At 37.0% G+C, this 9,182-nt stretch overlaps 1 protein-coding gene across 1 annotated transcript in view; it reads left to right on the top strand.

The window, feature by feature from the left end:
* NUP43 (nucleoporin 43) overlaps positions 1 to 8,208 on the top strand; it is a gene marked incomplete at its 5' end in the record, with an annotated part of 8,505 nt that extends 297 nt beyond the window's left edge. Inside the window, 6 exons of the mRNA XM_010175351.1 lie at positions 77 to 154; positions 1,083 to 1,260; positions 4,235 to 4,370; positions 5,322 to 5,473; positions 6,456 to 6,578; positions 7,795 to 8,208. Coding sequence (XP_010173653.1) covers positions 77 to 154; positions 1,083 to 1,260; positions 4,235 to 4,370; positions 5,322 to 5,473; positions 6,456 to 6,578; positions 7,795 to 8,009 — 882 coding nt within the window. The remainder of the gene's footprint in view (positions 1 to 76; positions 155 to 1,082; positions 1,261 to 4,234; positions 4,371 to 5,321; positions 5,474 to 6,455; positions 6,579 to 7,794) is intronic.
* Positions 8,209 to 9,182: the final 974 nt, after the last annotated feature.

The raw sequence follows: 9,182 nt of genomic DNA, 5'->3' as shown, positions 1-9,182 counted from the left end.
ATTCAGGTTACCCTAAAATAAAAATTATCATCTTAGTGTTGACATCCCTAATAGCATGCTTATTATCTCTCTTTAGTTTTTGGATCAAGAGAGAATTGTGGTTGCCTCATCAACGGGAACTGTAACTGTATTCCGCCATCATCAAAATAACCAGGTAAGTAACTTGCACTGGCTTTAAGCTGCGATTCTGTGTAATACAGGTCACTGTGATCATAGCATAAGATCTCTCAAAGCTACTACAGCAAGAAACATTTGCATACCAAAGTAATTTTTTTAAGTCTTTTAGAAAAAGCTTTGGCTTTATATGTACAAGGAAAGAAAAAAGCATTTTGAACACGTACTACATAAAATAGATTCCAGAGCCAGATAGATTTGGGTATCTGTTAGTATATAGTCCGTCCACTGAAAACATACGTTAAGAGTTTATACTGTTAGCTGTGGTTCTATTTAAAAAAGAGTAATTTGGGGCAGTGGTGTTAGTGGATTTGTACCTGCCTTATTAGAGTCTTTAAATTAGTGAACTAAATGATTCTTGTTGAATTTCTTCTCACGAGTGTCATGTGAGGGAAGATATGTAAACTCTGTAGTCTTTTGCTTTGGTTATAAATGACTGGAAATAAATGTATAATTACTTTTTATTTATTCACAATCAACACTAGTATCTGTCGATAGTTTGATGTGGTACCTAAAATAAACTAACTTCCTTGAAATCAGAACCTAAATCTGACCTCCTGTTTTTTAAAGGCCTCAGCTTTTTTCCCTTGTCCTGGGGAAAGGTTGAAAGGATAAGTCTAGTGAAAGACATTTCACAGTTCATAGGTGGATTGTGCTCTTTCTGATTTTGAGATCATATGAAGAAGGTGTTTCAGAGAAGAAATAATCAATGATTCATCGAAAGGTTGTGTGCTCAAGAATTGAGGGAAATTTAGATCTCTGGTTATTATTTGTATAGGAGATTCTCATTTCTTTGAGGCAGCGTGGCTTTCCTGGAGCTTGCTTCTGGTTTAGTGAGTATTCTGAAAGCTTTGGTCTATCTTAGATCATTACTTGTCAACAGAATTTCATGTCTGGTTACTACTTAGACTTTATCTGCCAACCACCGGTGGGAGAAAGCTCATTATCATGTGGATCAAGACACATCTTGTGGTGGAGCAGCATGTACTGGAGTAATCTGCAACAACCCTGAAATTGTCACTGTTGGAGAAGACGGTAGAATAAATCTCTTCAGAGCTGACCAAAAGGCTGCAATAAGAACTATAGGTATGTCAGATACCTGTTTAGTTTGCAGTAGTTTGTGTGGTTTTTAGATTCTCAAATTATAACCAAAAAAAGGAAGTCAGTAGAGAATTTATTTTTCCTATATTCTTCCAGACTTCAGATACCTGAAGTGTATTTCAGATGTACTTTTATATTCATTCGGATATTTGCTAGTCAATATTTTAACTGATGGAGAAGTTAGAAGCCAAACGTTCTCTGTAGGCTTCTGTCTCATCTCAAATTGTTAAATGCTATGACAGTTTACATGAAACATGGTTAGATTTCACGAAGTATTGTGTCCTGAGTTCTTTATAACTAGAGTTTAGTGAAATGATCATTTCAATTCGTTGTTTATACTAAGATTAACCTTTGCCTTGTCCATATTCAATAAACTTCTGTTTCTCTATGTCTAAAGCAACACCAAGAACCAGAAGCCACTGTCTATACCCTGCTCTTCTGCCAGATATCATGGCTTATGGTGATCATTTCTCCCTTAGTGAAAAAGCTCCATATTTCCTAGAGTAACAGATTATGTGATAGAGTAAGATGTTTGTGAAAGGTGTCAAAACTTGTCTATTCTTAACTCTTCTATCATGCTAGTCTCATGGAAATAGAATACAAGTTTGCAGCATCTGTTTTATAATGTTTCCAACATTATAACTGTTGGAAATTAAACTTAAAAGCAGAAGTAATTTAAAGGACAGTAACACCGTGTTTGGTAGTGGCATTAGTAAACCAGGACTTTCTCCCTGAAACTTCAGTTTGACACAGCACCTGTGTTTCTCCTCAAGCAAAATCTTGCCTCTAATGGATGAAGGAATTTACACAGTGATAAGCCAATTAAGGAAAGAAGTGTAATGGGATATCTAGAGGGGATACTTGTGTGTGCATGGCTGTATATACACACACAAGATAAATCCTATTAATTGCATACAGCCCTTTACTGAAGCTCCTTGATAATTCCTGTAGGAAACCTTTATATGCTTTTTTTTTTTTTTTTTTAAAAAAAAAAAGGGTATGAGGCAGATTTTATTAGCATGTGCCCACAAAACACAGTAACTTCCCCCTCGAGGGGCGAGAACAGTAACTAGTTTAAAAGGGTTCTTTTATTTCTAAATTTTAACTTATATACAGATACTGACACAGAATGTTCTGGTACAAGTTTAATAGAGTAGAATGTTTTGCTGACTCACATGAAGCAGATATCCACGAAACAAAAATAAATTACATTTGGGCAGTTGCTCAGATGCTTACATACAGATTTAATAACGTGCAGGATGCAAGTTGTTAGTTTTCTTAGTGGTCACTTGATAGACTATGTAAAAATGCTTGCTTTGTAGTGATAGTGTCAGCCAGTGTTACGCTGCAGTAAGACTTTGCATTGAGATTTACTGGCGCATAAACATTTAAGAAATCACATGTGAATTAACTGAGAAATGTCCCTTTGGGAATGGGAAGGGAAATGTTAAAGCAGGAAGGATCCATAAATAAGTCAGTCATACCTATGAGCTGGTAAGTGAAGCTGACCTGGAGTTACATGGAAGGGACTAGCACAAACTCATTGAATAGAGATTGTTTTACAGTAAAAGTTGGAGAGGGAGGAGGGAACATTTTGGAAGATGCTTTCAGGTTCTTGAGGATGGAGTTTTATAGTGTAAGCAATTCTTTGTACTGGTTCCCAATTCAATGACATCTTGACATTTCCCAGGCGCTGAGCTGAGCCCTCAATGTGTTTTTAATATGAAGACAGAACTCTTGTACCTCATGATATATTTGTTAAGGAGTACCCTGCTATTTTTGTTATTGTTTAATGGATTTAAGAGTGTAATACGAAGTTGATATGTCTGTGGTCAGTCGTGGCAAAAAATCTCCAAAGTTAGAGATGATGTTAAAATCTTTTGGAACCATAAAGATGTATCATTGCTAAATCCCTTGATGTTACTCTATCACAAAATTTAAAATCATTTAGAACTTCAGTGTTCAGTAATCTAACATTTCTTTTCAAAAGTGTTTTGGGTTTGTTTTTTTTCTTCCCCTCAGTTTTCACTTAAGTAGTAGGCAGCAAAGAAAACTCATTCAAATATATGTCACCAGGCGTCATTGTAACTTGGCTGTCTTAATATCAGAAAAGGTTTTTGTCTTATGCAGCAAAAAATTCACCTATATTTTCAGTATGGACTTTCACCTCAAGTATTTTAAAATTCTTTGTGTAAGTAGACTTAACAACATTACCCTGTCATAATCAAGAAGAAAAGTTTATATATAATAACAGACTGAAAATATAAGAATATGGCATCTGTGTTATTCTCTCCTAAAGCCTCAAAAGTTTCACCTCAATGCTGTGAAGTGTTTGACATTGTAAATTATCCTGAAAAAGATAGCACTGGAGAAAAGGACCTGAAAAAAGAGCTTTGCCACTTAGTTATTAAAATTAACAAACAAAGCTTGTTTGGCTTTAGGGACAGGGATGGATATCACATTGACAGTTCTTGGAAAAGTTGTAAAGAAAATCTTGTGAATTAACTATACAACTGCTTAATGTTCTCAGCCAGAGTTACTGTTTGTTGTGTTCAAAAGAACTGCATTATGAAAAGCTCAATTGTTGGCCTCCTGTCAGTAGATGCAGAGCATATAAAGAAACTGACCTAGCTAAATTGATTCATCTTCTTAGGAACTATAGCAAGAAATCTTATGGATCAACAAGTACTTCTGTAAGCACTGGAGCTAATTAAATATAGTTTTAGATTTGTCTCTGTAGTGTTTGATACAGAAAGCAAAGGCTGCTTTTTCACTGGGTACCCTTGCAGCAATTAAAATTTCACACGACACTGGTCTGTCTCTGCTCCTGAAAATGCAGAGAGGTTGTTACCATGTTTAAGTAGCTGTGTTCTGTTTTCTAAAAAGCATTATTTTGTCATAACTAAATGGAAACTGGCATTCTGTAGGTTTACCTGAATGCTTTCCTTGTCTCTTGCAGACAATGCAGACAGCAGTACGCTCCATGCGGTGACTTTCCTTCGCACAACTGAGATCTTGACCGTAAATTCAATTGGACAGTTAAAAATATGGGACCTCAGGCAGCAAAGAAATGAGCCATCTCAAATATTGTCTTTGTAAGACCTTCATTCTTTTACATATTTACTGAAAAGCATGTGCTGCTTTTATATAATCTTTTATGTAAATCTTTCCTGATGCCTTCTTGACAATGGGATGACAAATGACTGGTTTGGTTGTTGATTTTTTTTTAAGGTTTTTAATTTCTTTGGTATTTAAATAATCAAAAGCAGATCCTGCTTAATGGCTGAATTACTATTGTGGCTGAGCATTGTGTTTAGGTGGTCTGCTTTGATTTAACTCTTGAAGACTGTTGCACTTGTACACTTGATCTTTTTTTAAGGGGAAAAAAAGAACCCAAAACAAACAACCCTCAACCCAAAAGTCTCTTTCCCTAATTAAATATACTTTATATCTGTTCTTCTCCACAGGCCTAATATAAATTTTCTGGCATTTGATATGTATCTGAGTGATAACTTTGTGCCTTATAAGGTATTGTAAGAAAACAAACTGAGCTAGATTCAAATCCTGTTGTTGTCTGTGGAATAATTCCCATTGCTGTGAATAGGCTGTAGCTGAGGTACCGGGTGTTTTTAGTGCCCATTCTCCCTTTGTAACTCTTAGTATATGTTGAAACTGTAATTAAAACATGAATTTCAGTGTAACCTTCTTATTACTGTAGGTATATTTAAGAGTATTCTCTGTATGCGGGGTTTTCTCACTCCTGTAATGCTGTCAGATACCATGTGGATGCCTGTATACCACGGGGCACAGAACCTCAAGCTCATCCATCCGGTTGTAGCTTCATCTTACATGCCTTACCTCTAGTTTCCAGTAGATGTCATGTGGCTTCAGCCTGTAGTGACCAGGTGCTGCAGGAATTGAAGCTGCAATTGATACTGTTACCTTGTTGATCAACGCTCCTAGGGATTAAGAAGGAGAAAATAGAAGCTGAATGAAGAATTTCTGTTTGGGTTGTTAGGTGTTTGTTTTTTTCTTCTCCTTTGCAGGACAGGTGACAGAGTTCCACTGCACTGTGTGGACAGGCATCCCAACCAGCAGCACATTGTGGCCACGGGGGGCCAGGACGGGATGCTGAGTGTATGGGACATCAGGCAGGGTACTATGCCAGTGTCCCTGCTAAATGCTCATGAAGCAGAAAGTAAGTATCTAAAACAGAGAGGGGAGAAGAAGGTGGCATTTTAGAAAAGTTTCTAATTTCTGTAAGTCCTGATAAAAAAATTAGGTGGTGTAGCTACGACAGAGAGCGGTCACGTAGTTGCTACTTAATGTGTCGACATCCAGTTGGCTTCAGTTTGTTCCTCCTCTGCATGTGAGACTGTTCTTACCTTAAAAGCCAACTCTATCTAAACTAAAACTAGGCTTAGTAAGCAGTTCTGTAATGAGACAGATGCATTTAATCAGAATGGCTGTGTTTCTAGAAGGGTGAGTATATAGGTAGTCATAGAAACTGATGCTGTGGCATGCAGATATAGTAAAGCAAGAATGCAGTTACTAACAAACTTGAAAAAGTGAGGAAGGAGGGGAGACTGAAGATACATTTGGTGCCTCCACGATGCTGAAAGAGCTCGCTTTCCTGGTAACTTTATATGAACAAGTTAGCAATTCATTCTGTGCTGAAAATTTCTTGGCTTAATGCCACAATTATATTGAAGGAGTAAAAATATTTCTTGAGATACTAAGTTTTACTGACTTAAATATCTTTTCCACTGTTCTGGTATCCTGACACAAAATAATAATAATGTGTGCTGGGAAGGAATGCATGCTGTGTGCAGATTTAAACTTAATAGGAGGGAAGATGGCATGAGAAAGTATTCTGAATTCCTGAATTCAGATAAGATTTTAATCTTCAGCAATTTTCACAGTACTAAAAATGCAACAAAATAGAGTCTATCTATCTAATTTTTTTTCCTTTTCCCTCCCACTGGAGGGAAAACTGCAGTAAATAACCAAGGGTGGGGTTTTGGGTCTCCTACTCACACACACTTAAGACTAGAAGGTTTTTGTGGGGGTCTAGGTTCTTGCAAGTGGATGTCCACATCATACTAGCCAAAGTGTACTGAGCAAAGTACTTTATATTTGTTCTGAAGTGGTTTTGTTTGACTTTGGTTTGATACTTCTAGTGTGGGAAGTTCATTTCCATCCCTCCAACCCCGATCACTTATTTACGTGTTCTGAAGATGGATCTCTTTGGCACTGGGATACTTCCACAGACGTATCTGAAAAACCATCTTTTCTTCATCAAGGTAACAATGTTTGAATTCAGTCTGCACTGAATTTGTCAGCTGGCAACATAATTAATGTTATTACATGACCCAATTAATAACACAATCCTAATACAGAAAATTAAAAGCTAGTTTCTTTTCTTAGAAAGCCCTGATAGGCATTTCAGGAAAACTACTTATAAGGCTAACTGTTGTATGAGTTTTTTGTGGTCTGTTCTATTTTTTTGGTGTGTTTTTTGTTTTCTTTGGTGTTTGGTTTTTTTTTTTAATCTGCTGTACTCTGTCCAGCACATCTAGTATTTCAAAGATAGATAGTGTTCACTTTAAAATCATCTGTATATAGAAAAAATATGAAGGCAGCCTAAATGACACACTACTATCTGAGTCTCTGAGTGAGATATACAGAATTGTGTAATTCCAAAATAATTGATATATTAGTAGGCTAGTGAAATTATGAATTTACTATTCAAGGTCATAATTGGAACCTTCAATGAATGAAACTGGATCCCTTTGTATCGTGACAAGATAAATATATGATACTGACTTAATATAAACATTTATTTTCACATTCTGTTCACAAAGACTGCCTAATTTCTTGCCACTTCAGACTGTAAAGAGTGGGGAAACTTTGAGATGTCATCTGCTGCCTTTGGCCTGAAAGTTGCCATTCAAAGCTCAGTTCTATATAGGGAAACAAAAGGATATCCAATTCAAGTTGTATTCTGCATTTTCAGTTATAGAATATAAACCCTTTAGCACCACTTCAGACACTTGTTAATTTTATGCTGAGTGACAGTTCTCAAACTGTGAGACCTCAGTTTGAGTGTAACATGTTATGTGGAAAAAACTCCAATCCAGGTATATCGCTTGTCGCAGAACAAGTAGCGAGAAGGGGCAGTAGGGAATAAGTGTTATTAAAGCAAAACTGATGCCCCAAATATAGAAAGACACTGTATAAACAGACTTTTATTCTTAGGTCTGTCCTTGCTTTACTCTCTGGCTCGAAAAACTTGTAGATACTGTTTGTTCAGTGAGATCAGTTCATAGCTGTACTTTAAAGTTCTTTTTTCCTTCATTTACCAATGAGATGACATCTGTTAACTAAGCTGAAAACAGACTTAAATGTAAAATGGTATTCCCATTTTGTCTGTACCATACCTACTGTGTTTCTCCAAATTCTGAGACTATATAAACTGAACTGGAACTTATTTCCCTCTCCTCCCTCTCCTTCTTTCAGGAGGAAGAAGTACTACCTATTTTTCCCACAATACCATTAACCAGTCTGTAGTAAGTGCCTGGCTAAGCAACGATCCTACCAAAGACCGCATGGAAATCACCAACTTAATTCCAAATCAGACTTTGTCTGTGAATAGTTTGGATATTTTAGGACCATGCCTAGTATATGGTACTGATGCAGAGGCTATTTATGTGAATAGACAACTTTTTGCATGAAATGACTCCAGTATCCCTTTGAAGCACTGATCACCTTGAACTACTGGGAAATGTCAGGTTCATTCTTAATGATACTCGATAGTCTGCTGTCAGCATGTGGGGGAGAGGCCTACAGCTTGGTCCTGGTACTGCAGAAGAAATGTAAGGCACCTCTGATTCTGAAAGCTGTCACTTGTTATTGATGCTCCAGGATAGGTAACTCATTTCTTCCCTGCTGTCTGTTTGGTTTTGGTGAGCAGGAAGGTAGTCACTAGGGCAAGATACTTGCTGTAAACTGATGTCCATCATACCCATATGCATACAAAGTGAAGAAAAGGTAAACCTGCAATGTCTTTATTTTTTTAATTTTTTCCCAGTAAAGATAATTTTCAAGTATTAATTCTAAGGCCAGACTATGGGGTTCTTTGAAATTCTTTTCATGTCACCTGAGAGAGATGGGTTTTTTAATCTGAGGGTTTTTATATATTTAGGGGACATAACTTTTTATGTTATTTCATGAGAATTGGAAAGGAAAACTCTTAAAGCTGTGAAATGTGAAAGGTTCTGTATGAATCTTTAGCATTTTAGTAACATTATTTTGGATCATTTACAGCTTTGTCACGAATGCTGGATGTTCAAACTTGATCTTGGTAGTGTGCTGGTAACTCAACAGAAAAGAATTTTTTAGTTAAGGGGTCACAATAGACAGATGCGTTGGCTGTGTTTTCAGGTGTGGGAATGAGGCTTTCTAAACTTGAGACACAGTCGTTGTCGCAACCAGAATTTCACATCGAGTCTGTTGCAACCTTTGAAAAGTTAAATTTTATTATTAGTGTTGTACCTACCTTTTGTTGCAGAGGTCCCTTTCTCTTTTTAATAAAAAGTTTTGCACAAGAATACTGGTCTGACTTACTACATTTGTTCAAATGTGGATGTACTTGTAGTCATCTTTGCAGGAAGGTAAATAATCATATGTGATTTGGATTTTTTTTTCTGCAGGCGGGAGGGAAGCCTCAGCATGTTGGCAGGAGCAGATCCCGTTTATGAGGTTTTTACATGGCATTTCCCATCAAAACTGCTTCAAGAGTTTACTTCCACGCTGGTGAGAAGCGCGTTCCTGACGCGTTGTGAGAGGAGCACCTCGCCTGATCGGAATTCCTGGTGTCTGCTGGAGGCGAGGGACCGGGGCCGGGG

Source organism: Antrostomus carolinensis, unplaced genomic scaffold (genome assembly GCF_000700745.2).
Source record: "Antrostomus carolinensis isolate BGI_N321 unplaced genomic scaffold, ASM70074v2 scaffold14309, whole genome shotgun sequence".
In the NCBI taxonomy this organism is placed as follows: Eukaryota; Metazoa; Chordata; class Aves; order Caprimulgiformes; family Caprimulgidae; genus Antrostomus; species Antrostomus carolinensis.
This window is presented reverse-complemented; position numbering and strand designations above follow the sequence as displayed.